The following is a 23,369-nucleotide window of genomic DNA, read 5'->3' as shown; positions in this document are numbered from 1 at the left end:
GAAATTTAAAACCTCATTGAATTTAACAAATAATGCTCATCATTATTTAATTTCATGGCGAGCCATTTCAGTATTTTTGTTGTTGTTGTTGTTGTCATTTGTTTTGCATAATAATTAATAGTAAATTATTAAATCATTGTAGCTAGTTATGATCTAGATTGTCATATTTGTAATGATGGCAGTTAAACTCATGTTAACATGTTCCATACAAAATATTCATCTGTTACACTGAGCAAAAACAATGTGGAAATAAAAGAAACTCATTCGCATCTAGAAAATATCATTAAATATGCATCTTAATCTTGAATTTCTGACGGGCAACGGTGTCCTTAATTTTAAAAAATCATCAATAATGCACACAATTTAAAATTTTTTTGAGTTTTAGGATTTTTTTCTGAAATTTCCAGAATACTTAGAAAGCTAAAATCCGACATACTTATAATCAGGGCTCTTGCATATTTTACAAGTTTTTAGAAAAAAAGTACATTTTTTGCAAAACCGTGCATAAATGTACATTAGGCTGACCGGATCTCATATGGGGGAAAAAATGTCGGAATCTTGTTCGTCTGGACCCAACAAAACGATTCCCCTTCGCAGATATTGAGCTCGATTAAACGACGTTAACCCGTGCCGCTCATCGCTCAAAGTTTTGAGGTGCATTTTCAGGGGGAAAAAATGCAATTTTTTCAGTTTTTGTAAAAATTTTGCCATTAAAAAATTACTTTTGCAATTTAGTTTAAAATAATCGAAATGTGTACGTAATTGTTGTTCTAATGAGGTATAAAAGACAAAAATTGGTTTAAAAATGTTAAAGTTATTAAAAATTCGTCAGGCCATTAATGTGTCACAGGCCACTAGAACCAGAAATGTATGAACAAAATTAACATATTTTGAAAAATATTAAAATAAAAACTAATTTTTACTTAAAATATATCCATATTTACACGTATATGAGTTTTTGCCTTAGTAGGAAACCGTTAACCTATTCGCAGGTATGACCAAAAAAAAATTTTTTTTAACGGCAGTTTCATAACACCAATTTCAAATTTTTAAAAATTTTGTTAAACAAATTTTAGAATTTTTTGATCATCACTTGGGGATTTATTGATAACATAATCTACATAAATAAAAATCAAATGTCGTTCGTTGGTAATTGCATCAGTTGAAAACGGCCGCACCGATTTAAAATGTTGGCCATAGTCCAACTTATGTTTTTACGGAATGAAAAATTGACCACGGCCACTTTTTTCGATTTATCCAAAATCGAATAACGGCTGCACCGATTTGGCTAATTTTTTGTTTAAATGTTCATAGTAATCCAATTTAAGTTTTTACTGAAAGAAAAATTGACCACGCCAATTTTTTTCGATATATCCAAAAACGCAGGTCGCCTGGACCGATTTGGCAAATTTTGTTTTAATGTTCGCAATAGTCAGCAAAAGTTTTTACAGAAATAAAATTTGTTCACGTCCACTTATTAAATACATTTGCAAAATACATCGATCTCTGATCACTCATATTTCAGACCAAAATTCGATTACTTAAAAAAACCCACAAAAGTGTTTAATAAAGAAAATGAGCTCGATCTGTGATCACTCATATTTCGGACAAAAAATCGATTTTTATATAAAAACACAAAACTGCATAAAAAATCAAAATATCTAAAATCGCTAATAACTTGGGCAATAAGCGTTTATCAAATAAAGCAGCTTGATCTATGATAACTCATACTTCAGAACAAAAATCGATTTTTTATATAAAAATTCACAATACCTAAAATCGATAGTAACTTGGCCAATAAACGTTTAATCAATAAAAGGAGCTCGACCTGAACAAAAATCAATTTTTTTTATAAAAACTCACAATATCTAAAATCGTTAGTAAGCGTTTAATCAAGAAAAGGAGCTCGATCAGTGATCACTCATATTTCAGAACAAAAATCGATTTTTTATGTAAAAACTCAATATATCTAAAATCGTTCGTAACTTGGCCAATAAGTGTTTAATGAAGAAAAGGAGCTCGGTCTGAGATCACTCATATTTCTGAACAAAAATCGATTTTTTATATAAAAACTCAAAATATCTAAATTCGATAATTCTTATCCAATAAGCGTTTAATCAAGAAAAGGAAGTCGACCTGTGATCACTCATATTTCTCGATCTGTGATCACCAGGGAAACCGGAAATATGCTCTAAAAAAAACGTTTTAAGCGCTTTAAATATGCAGTAAAAACTTTAAAATATGCTCTTAAAATTTAAAAAATATGCTCTTAAAAAAACAAACTTTTATATAATTTTTAACCAAAAAATATACTTTTATTTAAAAAAAATCAATAGAATTCATTTCTAAAAAGGTAAAGTAACATAAAATAAACAAAAATAACATGAACTAAAACAAGTATAACAAAAAATAAATACAACATAAAAACAATAGGAACTTAAGTTATGAAAAGGCCTCGAGAGGTATTTTTTGATGATATTTTATATAAATATAAAGTCACTTTTTTTTCCAATTTAGTTTATTATTGCAATAAATTACAAAATATTGACTTAAATTTTCAAATAAAAATCGTTGTCTATTGGATCTGAAAACATTTTTATACATAGAAAATGTTCTTTCGACATCAACTGATGTTATAGGAGCAAATTAAAAAGACAATATTTCTTTAACACTTAGAACGGTTATGTTTGAATTAGAACTAAAATTTGATATTTAGATGGCGCTATTATTAAAATAGTGCTAATTTTATATTAAAACAAGTAAGAGAGCTATATTCGGCTGCGCCGAATCTTATATATCCTTCACCAAATTATACTTCAAAATAAAAAATTTAAATAGTTTTAGCTGAACAAAATTTTTTTTCAGTTTTTTAATTTTTTGGAAAAAAAAATTTCGAATTTTTTTTTTTAATTTAAAAAAAAAATTTTGTTTTTAAAATTTTTTTTTTAATTTTGAATTTTAAACAAAGGAAGTAAAAACCTTTAACACAACAGCGAAAAATAAGTAAGACAAAATTTGTTTTTGATAAAATCAAAATATGCTATTAAACAGTAAAATATGCTCTAAAAACGCAAAAATATGACATAAATATGCTCTTAAAACAAATATATGCAAAAATATGCATTTAAGGGTAAAATATGCACTAACAAATCGATGCCAAAATTCTTAAATAGTTCTGAAACTTGTAAATATGTTATCCATGTGCTCATTAGACTCACCAGAAAAAACATGCATTTGCATATTTTGGTTTCCCTGGTGATCACTCATATTTCTGACTAAAAATATATTTTTTTATATAAAAACTCACAAATCGAACACAAGCACTTTTTTTATTTTGACAGGACAACGTCTGTGGGGTCAGCTAGTTTTAAATATATTCTGAAAGTTTTATTAAACTTGGAAAACGTTAAACCTTAAATCGTGAAGGTCAAAAGTAAAATTTTTCAATATTTGGAATTTCTAATGGAAAGATATATATTTTTGCCGATTTTGATGAAACTTAAGAAAAATGCAACATGAAGTCTAGTATTCATAATAACAGCACTAAAAACCGCAAACTTTTAAAACTCTCCAGCAACACTTTTACGATTGAATCCCTATTCAACAATGGTTAATCCTATTGAAATAAGTTGGTCCAAAATCAAAAGTTTTGTGAAGTCAAGGATGAATATACCAACCGTAAATTCTTCTAATACTGCACAGTGGGGGATTTTTCTCGATTTTTCCTAATAGCGGATCCAAATTTCTCCCGATTTTTTTCAAAAGTTATGTGCATTTAAATTAAAAAAGTAATTTTTTGGCGAATTTTTTTGGAAAAAGTACTTACATTAATGTTTAGTTATACAGAAAAGAAAAATAAAATAAATAATATATTTTGTTCAAAGGTAAAAAAGAAATATAATTTTAAAATTTCTATAACTGCGAGTTCCAGTGCCTTCCAAATTACACCATGAATTGCTAATTTATGCAAAATTTACTCTAATCGCATTGATGCTTTTAAAAAATTAAAAATATTCTTGTATGACCCACTATATCCCAAAGGGAATTTATAACCCAAAAAAAAACAAAAAAATACCATTTTTAGGATTTTCGAAAAAATTTTTGGGATTGTCAATAACAATTCAAAAATTTCTTTTTCACTTTTGCATTTTTTTCTCAAATATTTCTAAATAAGTTTCAAATTTCATTAAAAAACGATTCATAAACAAAACTTTGTATTTCCATATCTTCTATAAATTTTTGAATTCTTAAATATTTTATACATTTTTAAAAGAAGACACAATTTCCTATACGTTTATATCTATAATGTGTATCTTATTTTTTTCACTAGTCTAAATTATGGTTTCAAAATCTACAACAAACATTAAATTTACAGAATCTTGCCGTTTTGTAATACTACAAGATGAAGCTAATTACATACTTTCCAAAATACCAAAAAAATTCCACTTTCGATTTTTTGCGAATTTCGCCCATAAAATCCACATTTGGTCCGGGGCAGGTAAACTAATAATATAAAGGATTTGAAATACATCATAGTTTGGAATTCCAGCTTTGTGAATGAGGAAACACCTATTACGATTTTTAAGGCGTTCTCTATTTTAATGCTATTTAAAGAAAATTTGTTTCTAAAAGCAGTTTTTCAGCCAACAAAATTTAAAAAATTTTAAATTTTCACAATTTTCAAAATCGATTATTTATGGCTACATAAAAGATATTGTTTGAAACTAGTTATAATCAAGAACGTTGTGAATTTATTATAATCTTTAATTTTAAACAAACCAAAAAAAAATGCCTCCTTGCCTACCCGGATATGAACTAAATCTCTACACCCCACCCATGACTCATAAAATTAAATGCTTGTATGGATCTTTTATAGAATGAATGATTTGTATAAGTAAATATTTTGACATTTCAATTTGTTTTCTATTATAAATCTGTAGAGAATGTCTAAAAGACACACTTTTCCTTGGCACCCTGCTGCTAACAAAGGTCCACCACTCTGTTCTCATAATATTTCCATAATAATTATGACGATCGGTCTAGTAATTCCAGTGATACAAAAGTAAATAAATTTTAAAACTGTTTTATTTTTTTTTTACTGCGCCACACGATCATGATTTTCCAGCCAATAAACGTGCGTGATATTAATGCATCTATTTGAAAATGTGCGTTTTCGTGAGACATTTTTCATTTACGTGTTATCAATTGTTTGAAACATTTGGTTGCCCATGAGAAATTAAGAATTATGTTGTCACTCTTAATTTTCCCCTCTAAACATAAGTACTTCATACATATGTGTGATGTGAAAATTAAAGAAGGTTTTTAGTGCAAAATAACAATAATAAACTAGTTTCTAATATCAAACAACATATGTATGTACAACGATTTTACCGTAAATTGATAAAACAATAAGGAAGAACTGAAAATTATTATATCTAGGTGTTTAAAGTTTTTTAAGACCTGTCAAATATTATGAGAGCGCACAATTTCAAATTTACACACTTACCAAACTTGTGTAGAACGGCGTAGCACTTTCCACAGCTATGCTGGGATAAGGATTTTGATCATTCGAAGGATATGTTGAACCAAAAACACTCATGCCCACTCCCGCTACCGGAGTGGTAGACGACAAACGTGGATAGGAACCCAATGAAGACAGTCTTGTTGTGTTATTAGCATCATATTGACAAGAACAAATGGATTGACCCGTTATAGGGTCCGTTACCATCGGTCGCCCATTATCACAACAATTGGGAGAAATTGCAGTAGCAGTGGCGGTCAAGGGATATGGATTAGCAGGATTCTCCAGCGAACTGCAGGCGGCCGTTGAGGTAGTTGTACTACCTAAGGCTGAGGTTTGTGAGACCGCATCTGGTGTCAGAGTACCCACCGAACTGTCGCTATTACTGCTAGTTACACTATTATCAGCTCCGGCAGCGGGTGAGGGACTTATTGAAGACGAAGTGGAGGTAAGAGTTGTGGCCGCTAAAGGTGATTGCACATTTGGATGACCGCTTGTTAGCAGATGACTGGATGTTAAAAACTGTAAAGATAAAAAAGATGTTTCATGATTATTGTTTAATTGAAAATTAAAAATCAAAATAAAAAAAAAACTTTTACTTTTCATTGCATTTGTACTTAATTTATCATTATTTTTCAGTTTAATGTTTTTTTTTTTGTTTTGCTAATTTGCTGAAAACAACATCATGTAATGCATTTGAACAATAAATAAATAAATAAAAAAAAACTAAATAACTTGTATTTAAAATACAACTCTGTTTCAGTGTTTAATTTTTGTTTCTTTAAATAAATGCACTCGTTCGTAGTTCGTATCTAAAAGTTCATTACAATTTGATAGCGTGCTGAGAGATCATATACATTATATGAATACGAACAGTTGAGTTACATACAGACGGACAGACAGACATTCAACACAGTCTGAGTTGAGTAGTTTTTGCATGATAATTTTTTGTTTCGGTTTTATTTTAGTTTTTTTTTGTTTAATATTTTTATATGTGCACTTTGTTTTGTAACGTTTTATGAATTAATTAATTCATAATTTATTTTTATTACGGTGCAAATTGCAAATATAACTAAAACAACTTAAATAAAAAAAAAAAACATACAACAATATAAAAGAAAATTCTTGTAAAAACATAAATTAATTGTACATCATTTATTTTGAAGCCTATTACGACCACATCTAACTAAGTATGTACTCGAATATAAATACATACATATAAATATGTATGTACGTTCATAAATATAATGAATGTTACTTGAAATTGTTGTGTTGTTTGTTTTTCGAAATTGTGTTTTCGCTAAAGAATCTTCCGTATGAAACCTTGACTCTGTGGTTTCTATTACAAGTTTCTCTTTCAGATGTACCCTACAGCATGTTGCAAGGGATTCAATAGGAAATGTGAAATGTGATTTAATATTTTTGAAAATGTGAAATACAGTACTACTACAGTTAGTATAACACTCCCATCGATCCAAAAATTAAAACTTTGACCCACTGTAAAAAAAATTCAGACCAGCTGGAATATAAGTTTACTAGTATATCCCGGTGCACTTCGCTACCCATATCCTAGTAAAATTAAACTATGTACAATGGTATGATAATAACACATGCAAAATATTGAGAATCTCTCAATTACTGTTTATTTGATATTCAAACATTAACTAATTTAATACTTCACTGTTCTGATCCCACCCATTTTATGTAAAAAAAGTAACTCATATTCACTTTAACTTTACTTTATATGGGAGGCGTCATTCCAAATAAGCCGATCATGTTTAGCTAAACTTTGTAAAATGATCAAGAATAAATTCGTTTTTAATATGGTAATAAATTGATTGATATACATTTTAAATACTTTTAGAATTATAGTTCTCCAGATATTCGAAATTAATTATTTACTTTGAATGATAGGTGCCACCATTAATGCAATCCCGACCACTTTCAGCCAATCTCTGTAAAATGGTAATAGAGCTATGCGGACAAAGTTTGAAGAATCATGTAATTATAACTTTGTATGGGAGGTGACTCACATCCTTTTTCTACCCTCCCATTTTTGTTCCCCAGACATTCGAAATTAATATTTACTTTGTATGGGAGGTGCTACGTCCTCTAATCTAATTTCGCCTATTTTCCGAAATTATCCGCACAGTAATAACAAAGCTTAAACACTTTTATAATTGTAATGGTTCTCCAGATATTCGAAATTAAATATTTACTTTGTATAGGGTGTGCTACGCCCACTATTCCAATCCCGAAAATTTTCAGCGAAACTATGCAAAATGATAAAAGAGCCATATAGACAAAGTTTGAAAAATCTTGAAATTATAGTTCACAAAATATTTAAAAATAACTATTTACTTTGTATGGGAGGTGACTCGCCACCTGTTCCGATCCATCTCATTTTTGGTTAAACTTCATGCAGTGATAATAAATTGATTCGTATAAAGTTTAAAGGCCTTCGCAATTATAGTTCTGCAGATATTATAAAATAACTATTTACTCACAATTACATATTGAGAAAATAAAAAAAACCTTCAAAATATTTCTTTCAAGCGACTTTAAATTACAATGTAATCAATCTACTCAGTAGACTCACATGTAATTCTTAATAACAATTAGAGAGCAGTACAAATAAGAGCTCTGTAGTTTAGTGGTTAGAGCATTTGACTAGAAAACGAGAGGTTATGTGTTCAACACCGCTCTCAGAAAAATTTATTTTTTCTTTTTTTCTCAAATGCTGGAGTATTTTCACTACTGAATTTAATAGTGAAGTGTTATGCAGAGTGTGCCAATCGGCCACCCGCAATGACATCCCCGTGTTAAATTCACCAGTCAATAACATTGCGAGTGGGTTGAAAATTCACTAGTAGTAGTTCTCAGTGGCTAACTAATTCGACGTAGCGGAACTAGTGCAATGAACTGCAGGGTGTTTAATTGTTTCTCTTTTTTATTTACAACAACAACACGCATTGCTTTGTTTACTTTTTAGCTTAAGGTTCACATGTACACGTTTTTGCATATTAGTAACATCTTTAAACGCTTATAACTCCTAACCGATTTCAATAAAATATATAGTCTGCACTTCTGTGAATAAATCCCTTTAAAATGGTATATTTCTTGCCCAAATTGAATGTATAATGTGAGCGTAAAAGGGGTCTAAAGAAATCGACTTGCCTATTAATATTATGATCTACAAAAATGATCTACTCAACATGGCCTTTCAGAATTATAGGGTCGCTATTCTGTTCCAAACAAAAAGTCTCAATTTGTTGGACAGTGTTATTACCGATTTCAATGAAAATTACCACAGATATTATATATTCAAAGTGTTTAACGAATCATAGAGTTTCAACAGGAGATCCTATTCTGTCCATATATAAGCCGTTTTGAATTATCTACAGAATATACCCTTATATGTATGTGTTATTTCTTTTACTTAAAGAGATATTTGTGATGAATTTTTTATACCCTACATCACCATAGTGGAGAGGGTATTATACGTTGAAGTTTGTAACGCCCAAACATATTAGTCTCTCACCCACCTTAAAATATACCGATTGACTTAGAATCGATTATACGATGTTCTTCTGTCTGGCTGGCTGTCCGAGTAAACTAGTCCCAATTTTGAAGATAATTCTATAAAATTTAGCACGTGTATTATTTTCTTCCATAATAGGACGAAATGTCTTCCCGAAATAGGACTTTATCGGTCATAAATACTTGATTAAAACATGCGCGGATCCCAAAAAAAACCGAAAAGTTTTCATATAAAAAAAGGAAAAAAAATAAAAATGTAGACCAAGATCCACGCCTGGATTAACACCTACAATATCCACTTTCGAAATTGAAACGGGCATAAAACTCTTAAAAAATATTAGCGAGTTTCAAACAGTTATCTAGAATTTTATTGTTTTTTTTTGTCCACAAAAAGGATTTCATATTTTTTCTCTTATAGAAAATAATATTCGGGCTCGTTTCTTAAAACGCAAAGCCAAAAGTTAATAAGATATTACACGGTAAATAACGGCAGATCAGTCTCTTTTATGAAAAAACGAAATTTTTGGAAAAGAACTGAACTTTTGATAATTTTTTTTTTAATTTTATGGGCCAACTATGAGCCCATGTAATTACAAATAGCCGAATTATTTTCAAAATCAAAAGTTTGTAAACCACTGTGCACTGGAATGTATGCCTGGTCAGATGTAAAATAATATGCAGCAACAATTTAAATGGTTTCGGGAAATTTTATAGCATAAAGCTTAGTACTCTGTTAAAAATTTCGTGCGAAATGCTGTCAAACTAAATATAAAAATATTTGGAATGAAATATATGCGAAATAATTTCGCTAATGCGGTACTCTGTTCTTATGTATTGTGGAAAACATGTGAAATACATCTGGCAACTTTGTTTTGTCCACACGAAATAACATAAGCAGCACATCTTTCGCAAGAAATTAAAACCAACAGCTGATCATTTGTTGCATATACAATTTTTCGCATGAAAAAAACATAATTTTTCGAAAACATGAACAGAGTACTAGGCTTAGAATAAGAATATTTTAAACTTTCCAGTATTCACAATCGCTTATCAATAAGTCATTACATTCATATCACTAAAACTAGTACCAGTAATGAATAATAACTTATTAATAGTTAGGTCTCACAGAAGCCGATATCAGTGGAAACAGAATGTGGTTATGCAAATGACTAGAAAAAAACAGTTATATTATAGATTACAAAGATTGTTAGTTGAATTATTTTTGTTTTGAAACCCTAATAAAATATTCATTCAAACCTTTCAATCATAATGTGTTTTTAGGCTTTTTAAAAAGTTGGCTATATTTTGATTCCAAGTTTATCGTAGGGTTAATTTTAATGGAAATTTAATGGTCTCACATCATGGAATATTCTCTGATGTTTTATACAAAATTCTTTTAAAAACGCATACAAATTCTTTGTCATTTTATAAAAATCGAAAAAACGAAAAGAAGAATAACGTTTTTCCATAATATACACAGATTTCTTCTCTTTTGGTTAAAGAATATATATATTTTATCAAAAAGTGAAATTTAACTAACATATCGTTGTCCCGAAGTTATCTTCACGCATATCACAAAATCAAAAAAATGAGTTAATACCATTTTCTGGGGTAAAATTCTTAGATCTAGCGATCTGTTCGATCGACAGGTTTATATCTCTTATAATTTCTGAGATATTGTTGAGCAATTTTGTTGTATATAAAGGGATAATGACTTCTTTTAATTTTAGGAATCGGTCACTATGTATAGAGTAAATCTCTTGAATTTGAGAATGTCCCGACTCTGAACATTTTTGAACAATTGTTTTCAAGTTACTTCTTTTATACAAAATTTCAAGGAAAGTAGACGATACTATTTCATTTCTGTTTTGTGGCACACAGGAGTCATATCATATGCTTTTTTAAGCCCGACAGAACTTGCGAAGGGATTAACTGTCTAAGGAACTGTCTGTTCTCATTGTTCTCACTTTTTGACATTTAGAATCAGTATACTCTGGCAAATCATTATAAATAGATTGATGCTGGATCCAAATCTACTTTGAAAATCAGTTATTGATTCACGCAACTTATTGACGACTGTTTTATCGCAAAATTACGTTTAGCGATGTGGCCAATTTTTGGCTTAACGGGTCTGTTAATCAACAAAATTGCCGCATATGAAGTAAGACCAATCCACAACAAACTCTATAAAAATCCACAACAAACTCCAGAAAAATGCACCGTTTTATTCAGTTTACATGCTGGTGGCATCATCGGACCTTATTTTTTTCAGAAATGAAGCCGGAGCTCGCGTTGCGATCAATGGAGATTGTTACAGAACCATGATCAATGATGTTTTGTTTGAAAATATGGATTACATTTAGCCGGGCGATATGTGGTTTCAACAGGAGGCGTTACGTGCCATACGGATACCGCAACCATAGACTTTTTGTAGTGGACCTGTCAATTGGCTTCCAAGGTCGAGCGATTTGACATTTTCGATTATTACCTCTAGGGCCACTTGAAGTCACAGGTTTATGCTGATAAACCTGCAACAATTGACGCCTTGTAGGCCAACATTGTTCAAGTTAATTGTAACATACCATCAAATCAATGCCAAAGTGGCCCAAAACAGTCGTTGTGGCCATATGCCCAAAATCATTTGCCAAAGTTTTTTGAAAAAAAATTTGTTTGATTGAAATTAAATTTTTTGTGGAATTTTTTACAATTTCAAGTTCTATCCGGCTTAAAAAAACACACTTTAGAACTATACATAACATTTCTAGAGCGACCACAAACATAAAGATTAGTGGTTTATTTAATTGCATAATAATTACTAAATATATACGTTAATATAGCATACTGCCAATTATAACTCATATACGTGAAGATAAATTTGGATAAAAAAATTAGCGCAGTTTCTTTCCGTAGGATATTTTTTAAATTTTCCTACAAAAACTCTATTTGAAAAATATATTTTATGAAATTGGCCCATCGTCGATTTATCGTTGGTCTTGAAAAACCTTTCATTGTGTCGATATATTTTTTGAGACCGACCGAGGCCAATTTTTGGCCCAAACTGAAAGCGAATATTTGGTCGGATTCTAATATTTTAAAATTTAAAGCCAACCCTTTTGTTCTATAAGTTATCTGGGAGCTTCTCAATAACCATTTCTGTGTATAAGTTTAGTATAAAAACTCGAGGTAAGCTATGGGTTATGTTTCAAACCTAATATATTTTGTATAAATCAAAACAATGTATGAGTCCATAATGATGAAATAAGTGATCGATATTATATTAAAAACAGTCTATATTAATGCAAAGTCCCCAAATATTTAAATCCAAAAAAATCTTCTGTATAGTAATTTGTGCATCTCAACAACAACAATGTTACTTTAGTTCACAAAATAGGTTTCCTAAATTTGTTTTTTGTTATTTATTATATTACTAGTTAGTACAACACAAACTATTTGTTTTAGACATTTTTCAAGCGCACACTTACACATCTAGTACATACATGCAACACAAACATATATTGCTCTTAAGCACAAACTCTGGCAAACGTACTAAATATTAATTACATAATTTGCTATTTCGCACATAATTTAAACAAAATACTTTAAAATTTATGGTTTATAATTAAAAGTTAAAAATACGAAAAAAAAATAAATAAAATAAACTTACAACGGTATCTTCAATGTGAACCATACATATATATAAAAATTATGGCCAAAAATAGCAACAACTACAACAACAACGTCATCATCTTCCAAAAGGCTCAACATGAAAGCAAAATAACTAAATTTAACACAACACGTTTCTTAAACGCAACAACAATAACAATTCATTTTAAGCCAAAATAGTAACTTAGAAAAGTACTCGTATGAGTACTTGCCACAAACGCACACATTACGACAGTTAGTAAATGTTACTTACTCACCCATATGCACGTGCCCGTGAGGCAACTATCAGGGTTGATATATGTTGTTGGTACTATTGCATTAATTCTTAGTACAAAATTGAGGCCTCAAAGAGTTAATTGGTAAAAGTAAACACTGTTCACTTAACTCAGAAAAATAATTTAGTTATTCAAGAATACCAACTTTATATACATCTCCGGCGGTATGTGTATCGCTTAACCATCAACTTACTAATTCCAAAAGAAATACTTGTCATGGTTACATTCTGAGATCCTGAGGATCTTGTAAATTATACGCGGAGAAACAAATTTTTTTTTCAAAAGAAATACTTGCCATGGCAAGTATTTACAAGATCCTGAGGATCTTGTAAATTATACGTGGAGAAACAAATTTTTTTGGACGAGTCCGTAAGCTTCCGTTAGAACCATCTATTGTCGAATCATATTATATTTTATCAGCTGAGACTATCAATGTAATGATATATCTAGAGTCAGAACATTCTGGATATTCTACAAGAATCTCTCATAGTCGATCATATTTGATAACACACCCAAAAGGAAGTGCGCGCCACAGATTCGCCTAAGGCTTCATGATGCCTTAGCTGGGTTAGATAATAAATACAACCAGCATGGCCAAACATGTGTTTTTTCTCATCCATGTAACTGATTGCTTAATGTTCTTACCAAAATGTGCCCCAAATAGTTTAGATAACTATTTCTTCAATCTCTCGAAAAAAATATTTAAAAAAAAAATAAAAAAATTTGAAATCAAAAACTTTTCAGACCTTTTTTTCAAAATGGGCCCTTTTTATATTTGGTCGCTTAGCGGGAGGCGAGTTCGATATCTATCAAAATAAATGTTTTGTAACTCACAACATACATTTTTGGACTTTTTTTTTTGCAAAATCAAAAACCAAAATGGGCCCTTTTTAGTCGCATAGTGGGAAACAAATATTTTAACTTCAAAATTTTATGTATTGGGTTAGCAAAAAATTATTTTGATATATATCCTACTCGCATCCCACTACGAGACCAAAAAGCTCTTAAAGGAATAGCCCAAACCTTCATTTGAGCCCATTTTGGAAAAAAAAAGTTAGGTTTTGCAAAAAAAACTTCAAAAAATTTATGTTTTGAGTTACAAAACATTTATTTTGATATATAATCCACTTGCGTCCCACTAACCGACCAAAACCCTCTTAAAGAAATGGATCTAAGCTTTCTTATAAGCAAAAAAAATAATTAAAAAAGGGTCCATTTTAAATAAAATTGTTAACTTTTTATTTAAAATTGACAAAATGGCAAGTTTTTGATTTTGCAAAAAAAGTCAAAAAATTTATGTTTTGAGTTACAAAACATTTATTTTGATAGATATCGGACTCGCATTCCAAATAGGTCTCCAAGGAAAATATCTAAGCTTTCTTTTAAGAAAAAATATTAATTTCTTTTTTTAAAAAAATCTTTAGATTTTTACAAAAAAGCCAATAAGTCGGTCCTTTAGTAACTGTGTTTACGCCTAGAGACGCAGTAACAGAAAGAGAACGCGAATCACGTCTGGAGGAAAAGCGGGAAAGGGCATCTACGTCTAGAGACGCGGAAACAGAAAAAGAACGTAAATCACGTCTGGAGGAAAATAGCGAAAGAGCATCTACGTATAGAGCCGCAGAAACGGGAATCACGGCTTCTGCAAATGCGTCGTAGTGCATCTTCATCGAGAGCTTCAGAGACACTCGAACAGCATATCGAAATACCAGAAGGCAATCGCAATGAACAAACGTTGCTTACATTGCAGAGTTTTGAAGTTTCCTAAGGAACCTCCGGGAATGTTGTGTTCGAACGGAAAAGTTTTTCTGCCACCAATTATTGAGCTACCTGAGCTGCTTCTAAATAACATTTCCGGTACATCTCCGATTTCCAAGCACTTCCTTCAAAATATTCGAAAGTACAACTCATGCTTTCAACTGGCGTCCTTCGGTACTTCGGGCAACAAATATCGTAAACAACGTCGACTTCATGAACACTTTTCAAGGCCAAATGTACCTCATAATTGGATCATTGCTCCTACTTCCCAATGAAGATGCGAGGTTCCTCCAAATTTGTATTCACTGGAAATGAAGTTACAGAAGCCGAACGCTATCGACGAACATGCGTATGGATTTGCTGCAAGACCCTTCTGCCGAAACAATTGTTGGAAATCGGAAATGGAAAAATTCCAAATGAAAATGAATATTCAGGCCATTGTCGACAAGGTATTCCCATGTCTTAAAACCAACTACGAAAATTCGGATTGATTGTGGGAACGTGCAATGTTTTCACCAACACAATAATGTCAATAAGCTCAATGAGCAAATTCAATTGAAACTGCCTGGCAAAATAATGCAATACAAATCGATTGACACAGTAATGAACGTCAATTATCTTACTGAATTTTTTAATTCATTGGTACCAGCCGTAAGACCGATCACCGATAATGCATCTGCGCAACTTAAACGCGCCAAAATTACGTAACGGAACAAGATTGACCATCAAAAAATGTTCACCAAATTTATTTGAGGCAACAATCATCGGTGGCAGATTCAAATGATTTCCAACGACTTACCATTTGAATTCAAGCGGCTCCAGTTCCCGTTTCGTCTTGCCTTTCCTATAACCTTTAACAAAGCCCAAGGCCAATCGTTTGCTATTGCTGGCTTACATTTGGAAAATTCATATTTTTCACACGGTTCACAGTTGTATGTGGTTTGCCCCCGAGTTGGCACACCAAATAATTTATATATCTTTTCTCCAAATAAACAAAACAAGAAACATATCTGTATCACAAACAAATGTCAGCAAAATTCATAATATTGAAAATTCAAACATGACAAACACTCGTGAAAAGAGAATTTGTTAAGTTAGAATCAAACATATGGAGAACTAATGGTACTCTATCGTTCTTCTAATGGTACTTTTTGGATTTTTTTTTAAATAATGTACCTAGGAATATGAAATGCAGCATATATTCTTCTTCCATTATTATTCTTTACTGTTTATAGATTATTTGTTATTAGATAATCGCAGGTAAAAGCAAAAAAAATCATAAAAATTTTTAAAAAATCCTTTCATATTTTTACTAAGATTGGTTTAACGAAGTGAACCCGTGTTGACAGTTTGTAATATTTAGTTAGTACATATGTGTGAGCCACTTTTATTTTTAAAAACTCTCTAGTTCACTCATACTCTCTAACTACCTCTCTCCCTTTTTGCCAACATTCTCTTGTAGTTTATCGCCATCGTAAATTCATCACAAACCGAAATTGTGACAGGCTTTGACAAATTTTTAAAGGTCCTCAAAGAAATTCGCCGCCTTTCATTTATTAACTTTTTCATTTCTCAGTGTTTATTGTTGGCCGTGTGCTTTTGGTTGTTGTTGTTGTTATTGTTTTTATTTTAATATTCTTTTAAGGGTCGCCGTACTACCGGTTTTTTTGTTTATGCTTTGAATTTTTACATTATTTTTTTTTTAACTTTTTTATAGAAAACGTGTATACTTGTATGCCACCGTCATATTGGGGTCTTACCAATATTACATATGTATTGAATGTGTGTTAAAGGAGAGTTTGTTCTCTTTCAGCCTGTAAGGAAGTCATAAATTGTTGTTTTTTAGTTTTTATTTTATATAATTTCTTTTATTTTTTTTATTTTTCGGTAGCAAACTCTGCAAGTACGTGTATTACTTATTTTATATTGGATTTTCATTCACCGCTTGAGCCAATATTGTTAAAATCAGGAAATTAAAATATATGGTTGTGTGTAGTGCTCTAGTAACGTGACCATTCATTTGATTTCTTTTTTTATTGTTAAGTCCAACACTCAGGTGAAGTGACTTAGTCCCAGCAAAACCGTATGGTGTTTTGTGTCACCAAAAAAAAAATGAATAAGAAAACACGAACTTAAAATAAGTGAAGTGTCAACAGCCTCTTGGCTCAGTTTCAATATGCAGCTTTTTATAACGTATGTGACCTACAACATATTTTTCGAATCATTTGACAAACTTATAAAATTTCTTAAACTATATTGTGATGTTGTTTTTACACTATACCAGCTTTTATTTTAGTTGCAGTTAAAAATTAGTTTATAATCATCTGAATAAGCAGATCATGAGTTCACTCTATAGTTTCTTTGAATCCCTGTTGTTGAACGTAGATGGATATTTAAATAGTGTAAAGATAGCATAAGAATACAGCACTTTAAATATTTTTTTTTAAATTGTATGTAGCCTACACTTTCTAAAAACCACAAAATGTTGTAAGCCCCAGATGAGCAATTTTGAGGAGCCACCCACTAGCACCCATTTAACCTACTAACCAACGTAAATAACAAATCAACACCTCAACTCTGACTGTTTTACATTTAATTAAGATATCTCCAATCGTTCATGAGCTACCAAGTTATTTCCTAAATAAAAAGCTTCTAAACCTCAGTGGTCCACTTGAAAAGCAATCAACAAAAATTTGTCCATGATTTAATATATTTTATAATTCTTTGTTTTCGATTATTCGTTCCTTCGTCATTAGGAACAATTATTTAATCCATTACCATCCAAAAGTCTAACATGTAACATCATGTACTTATACATAACCCCAACCGACTGGGGTTAAAGCAAATCATCATCAATCTAATCCTATTGTTTTATCCGCTATGGGGAAATAAATTGACTCAGAACTAGACCATTATCATTTGTATTTCAGAAGTTTCTAATTGTATATCAGAAATGTCCAATTGAATTTTAAAAATTTCCAAAATTCTGATATACAATTGAACATGTTGTAGTGATTCCCCTGGTCTTTGTTGTGGAGTTTTAGTTCTAACACTATATTTGAAGGGTTACATGGCGTTGGGTTTTGTATAATTCGGCTTAAAATGATTTGATATTTTTGTTTTTTAGCAAATTTGCTTAAAATTAATTTTCAACTTTTTGCCACAATCGCAGGGATGTGTGCAAAAATGCACGCAGCAGTGACTCATCATTGAAATCGCTTCGATTTAATATAAGTACCCCTTTGATAGTGTTGTTACAGTATACCACCTTTCTTTCCGATTAAAAATTTAGTTTTGCTATAAAGTGGGTACCTCATAATATGCAAGAGGAAAACTAGGGGACCCGTTCCCTAGTTTTCCTTCATTTTATCCACTATAATCCATTGTCTGGCCAATTCATCCATATCCTTGAATGTTTCACTACTCAATTCATATACACAAGATCTTGGGTTAAGCTAGATGTGGAAACGACAGCAGCTATTGCCTTAAATGCAGCCCTTTTATACACAGAGAAAACATATTCGTGATAGCAACCGAATTTGTTACCAATCGAATGATTCGGTTGCACACATCGAATTTTTCGATTCTATCAACAGAAAGTCAGTTGATAAAGGAGAATTTCGGTTGAAGCAACCAAAATTTGTTTACCCCTTCTAAAATATTGTAGCCACAACTGCAAAATTCAGTTACTATGGTAGAAGCATTCGATTGGCAACAAATTGGGTTGCTATCACGAATATGTTTTCTCTGTGTAGGTAAATATACATACATTAGAGTGCTACAAAGTGAAGCTATTTCGATCAAATGTACTCTAGAAATAAGACTTTGTCGTTCATAAACATTTAACATATTTCGCTCCAAATATTTTTATATATATGGAAGTCATGACACTTAAATTTTTTAATGATGATCGGTCCATGGTTAGATTCCGAAAATCACTAACGAAAATAAATTATTGAAATTTTAATAGAAAAATGTTTTTGCTCATTTACTCAGTGTAGGGTATTATATGGTCGGGCTTGACCTCCATAGAAACGGAGCTTTGATATAGTATGATATAAATTAGTCCCTTTACGGATCTTCTGATCCACCATATCGGAATATAGATCCATTCAATAACGAGTCATACACACAGAAAAGAGATTTGTTGGAAATCTATTCTGATTATAAAAAATTTAATAATGTGGAAGGAAATTGTATTGTAGTTATTAAAATACTATAAATTGAATAGAATTTCTATGTTTAGAATTGTAAAACCATAATCGTAATTAAAATATGATCCCAACAACTGTAAAACACCGCTTTGTGTCTTTACTAAATATAAATAAATTGATTCGGAAATCACAATCGAATTAATTTTAGTATAATAATAGTTACAATTGCAAAATTCAATTATGATTTACATAACAAAGCCAAATTCGAGTTTATCAACCAATGGAAATATTTTTGTTTGACATTTTGAAACAAAATTATTAAAATAAACGAATGCAATAATGGAAGAAATTAAAATATTATCCACAAAGACCTAAAAAAGTAATCAATTAAAATAATGAAGATTATGCTGAGGATTCGATTGGGTAAGCTCATAATTATTTTCCCTAGATACAACATAGTTTACATATTTGAGCTTTCCTATAATTTATGTTTTCTCATAAGATTTTTTATACTCTTACAGATTAATGAATTAATTGGGCGTCGTACTTCCTTATGTTGCAACATATTGTCATGAAGTGATGGCATGCTGAAGGATTTACTTGCGTGATTTTTGCAAACCACACTACATAAATGCAGACGTCATAATATTTCAATATTTAAAATATTCATTATATGTAATTATTCATGTAATATGTAAATTGAAAAAAAAAAATATTTTTAAAGTAATTCACAATAGTAGATTTTATTGTTTTTAAAAACGGTTACGAGTACCATATTCATTCAGTAATTGTAACCGAATTTGGTGATAGTACTTGCAACCGCCAAATTCGATTGGCGCCAAATTCGGTTGCGATTATAAATCTGTTTTCTCTGTGTATTTATTAGATATCCAAGTTATGAGGTTTCTATCATCATATATTTGATGGACATAATATTTTCTCCTCGATGATTGGAATTAAGTTCACTTCAGAGACAGACTTCTATGGTATCCTAATTACTCAAGGAGCAGTTTCCATAAGACGTAGTAAAAATGTTTGGTTTCGGCGGAATCTTCATACTGGCTATTAATGTTATTTAGCTAACATCGCAAATATATGTTGAGCCAAGTGATTACTTCAATAAAACTGTCATTCTCAATTGTTATAATTAAAATATACAACATTTGTGAGTTAATTTTGTAAATTTTGCAGAATATTTTAATTTTTACTATAAAATCCAAAATTAGGAAAGATACTGATATACACAATTGGGTAAACGACTTCCAAATGCGGATTTTTTTAAAATTTTTAGCCTTTATTTTGAAACATTTCGAAGCAAGCGAATATCGGACAATCTGTTCAGAAGTGAAGCGTATCCCGGAAGGGGCAAGGTCTGGACTATAAGACGGGTGAGGCTAAACTTCTCAGCCACTTCTTTCTAAATAGTTTTTAACAGGTATTGAACATGTGGCCTAGCGTTGTCGTGATAGAATATTACGGATTCATGTCTGGTCGTATATTCTGGGAGTTTTTCGAACAATGCTCGCTTCATATGAATAAGTTGCGTTAATAAGTTGCGAAATAACTACCAAAGGGTAAAATTAAATTACTCCCAATAATCGGCGGTTTCATAATTTTAAAAATATTAGTCCCAAAAAAAGCGAAATAACTCCCAAGGAAATAAATCCCAATAGAAATGAAATAATTCCCAATCTGCAAAAGTGAAATTATTCTTCGCTTACCAAACATAGCGTAGCGCAAAGTTTTAATCCTCTGGGATGTGTCAAAAACTGGCTTCACTCACAAAATTTGTTTTGCATTGTCGACCTTCGGCCGGTCGCTAAGGTTTTCTCCTCTGGGGTGTAACAAAAACTGGCTTCGCTCAGAAAAGTTGTTTGCATTATCGGCCTTCGGAGTTTTTTCATAATGAAATAAGTCCTAAGTTGTATGAAAAATTTGTTGGGTGTTATTTCATTTTTTCGTGGGGAGTTATTTCATTTGGGTGTTATTTCACGGTACCACTCATAATAGATAGGAGACTTTTAGTTCCACTAAATACAGAAAATTAACATATCACCATGGATATTTGGCTTTGGTGTTGATTCGGCTGGTTGGTCGGGCTTCACATACGACTTCTTATGCTTCGTGTTATCGCAATGAATCCATTTTTCATCGCAAGTAATGATTCGATGCTAAAATGATTTTATATTATAGCTTAAGCAGCATTTCAAACATATAAAATCGTCTTTCAGGGTATCTCAGCTCCAATTCGTATGGTATTCAATTTCCCAGCTTTTAGATGAATCCTGCTGCTCACAAACGTTTTCAAATTGTTGCTTCTGTAGCTCCCAACGATTTTGAAAGCTCTTGTTGAGTTTGACAACATTCTTCATGTAGTAATGCCTCCGATACTTGGTCTTCAAACTGTTTTGGCTGGCGTGGGCGATCTTTATCTTCCGTGTTAAAATCACCACTTCTGAATATCACAAACCATCTCACGCACTTCCCGCATATAAGAATTTGCTGACACAAAATCCAACATTTTCGAAAGATTCGCATTTTTAAATCATACACCCTATAATTTGTTTTAAGTTCAATTATACGAGATATTCTTAACAAACCCCCAAAGAAAAACCTTTACGGTCTCATTTTGTAACATTAAACAAAAAAGGTTTTAAAATATTTGTACAGAAATAATTCATATTATGTGTTGATATGAATCTATGTTTACTTTATCTGACCCTGTTACAAAGACCATGATAAACAAATATGAACCATCATAAACTGCGATGAACTGGATCAGAATGAAAGATAAAATGCAAATCATTGAATTATATCTTTATCTGCTAAGTGACACACTAACTTATATTTCATTTTCTTTTATTTTGCAGTTTTGTTTTTCTTTTATATTTACTCATACAAAAATTAAACAAATTAACCCATTAAGAACAAAATTTTTACATAAACAGAAGAAAAAAGAACACAACTTCTTTAAAATGTCTACACGTAAACAGAAACTAGCAGGAACTATGTATATATTGGTCTGAGAAAAGCCAGACAGATAGTTATATTCTGAAATGATTATCAATTTATTATAGAATTATTAGAATAATTCCAAAGCAGTAGAAGAAGGGAAGAAATAAAATGCTTTTCACAGACTAAAAAAAAACTTGACGTAAGCAATATAAAGCTACGAAAATCTGAAGAAAAAAATCTTCTCGATTGGAAACTATAATCTTAACGAAATCCGTAAATGTTCACAATGGGTTAAGAACCGATTCATTAGTACTTAAGCCAGACTGTTGCCTACACTGCCGCACAAAACACGCAAGCATTAGAATGTGCCGTAAAAGCTTTAAAATAAAATATACAAAAACAAACAACAGTAACAGCAAACGAGATAGAGAGAAAAAAAAAACTTAATACCACCACCCCTGCTGTGATGATTTTGACCAATATTTGTAAAACAAGACTAAATACTTTTTGCATCGGACACAAGACTTGTACGGATGAGAAAACGTTAAAGAAAACTTATTGCAGTGTAAAATAATTGCCATGGATTGTTGGATTGGATTGTTGCTACACAGAGACACACATTCTTTATACATAGATATATGTATAAATAAATAAACATACATACAAATATATGTTGATATGTATGTAAATCAGTATATGAATATTTATTGAATAAATATAAATGTAGGAGAGAAATTTCTTTTGGTTGATCAACAAAGTTTTAGATTTTTTTCCAAGATTTTTTTTGAACACTTCCTGCAGTCAGAGCCACAACAATGAACGAAGGAAGTAATGAACGTGAGATTGAAGAAGAACATTGAATCAACATTAAAGTGTGATACTCTGAGCAAAGATGACACCATTGAGCTGAGTTGGAGTTGTCCGTTTGCTTAAGATGTCCCACATTACACTGGAGTGTATGAAATGACACAACACTTAGCAAACACGTTTAAATGGCTGAAACAATAAAAGAAACAGTTTAAATATTTAAGATCGTTGTTGTTAACAGTGTGGAAATTATTCGCAAAACAGCATTATGAAAATCTGAATTTTGACTGTAACGATCCTCAGGATTTTGTTTTGAGTTTTAGTTATAATAAAATAAAATACTGAATTTGAATTGTCTATCGACTTCCAATATGCATGAGTAATGTCAGTGAAGATTGGTATTCATCTTCGTCGCATTTGTCATCCAATTCAGCCAACGTTATTCTAGAATGTTTCACTAGCCATTCACATACATGTTCTTCTTTTAATTTATCACAGGATCAAAATATTTTGCAAATAAATCTGGCATTTCTATAAGGCTGGTCCGATCGGGATTAAATTTAACTTAGGCGTAGCCAATTATTCGAGTTTAAGTTATTAAAATAGGCCCTACAAATGCTCCAGGGGCGGCCCAAAGTAGGGTACTTTCGACATATACAATTTTTTTGTTTCCCAACCGAAATATTTTTTATATTT

The 23,369-nt window shown here is 31.0% G+C and overlaps 1 protein-coding gene across 1 annotated transcript in view; it reads right to left on the bottom strand.

Annotated features, from left to right (window-relative positions):
* The window catches only part of LOC135953869 (homeobox protein caupolican-like), a 260,802-nt gene that overhangs the window by 189,063 nt on the left and 48,370 nt on the right, over positions 1-23,369 (bottom strand). Inside the window, exon 2 of the mRNA XM_065503891.1 lies at positions 5,507-6,043. Coding sequence (XP_065359963.1) covers positions 5,507-6,043 — 537 coding nt within the window. The remainder of the gene's footprint in view (positions 1-5,506; positions 6,044-23,369) is intronic.

The sequence above is a fragment of the Calliphora vicina genome, chromosome 3, assembly GCF_958450345.1.
Source record: "Calliphora vicina chromosome 3, idCalVici1.1, whole genome shotgun sequence".
In the NCBI taxonomy this organism is placed as follows: domain Eukaryota; kingdom Metazoa; phylum Arthropoda; class Insecta; order Diptera; family Calliphoridae; genus Calliphora; species Calliphora vicina.
Note: the sequence above shows the minus strand (reverse complement) of the source record. Positions and strands in the feature narration are given on the sequence as shown.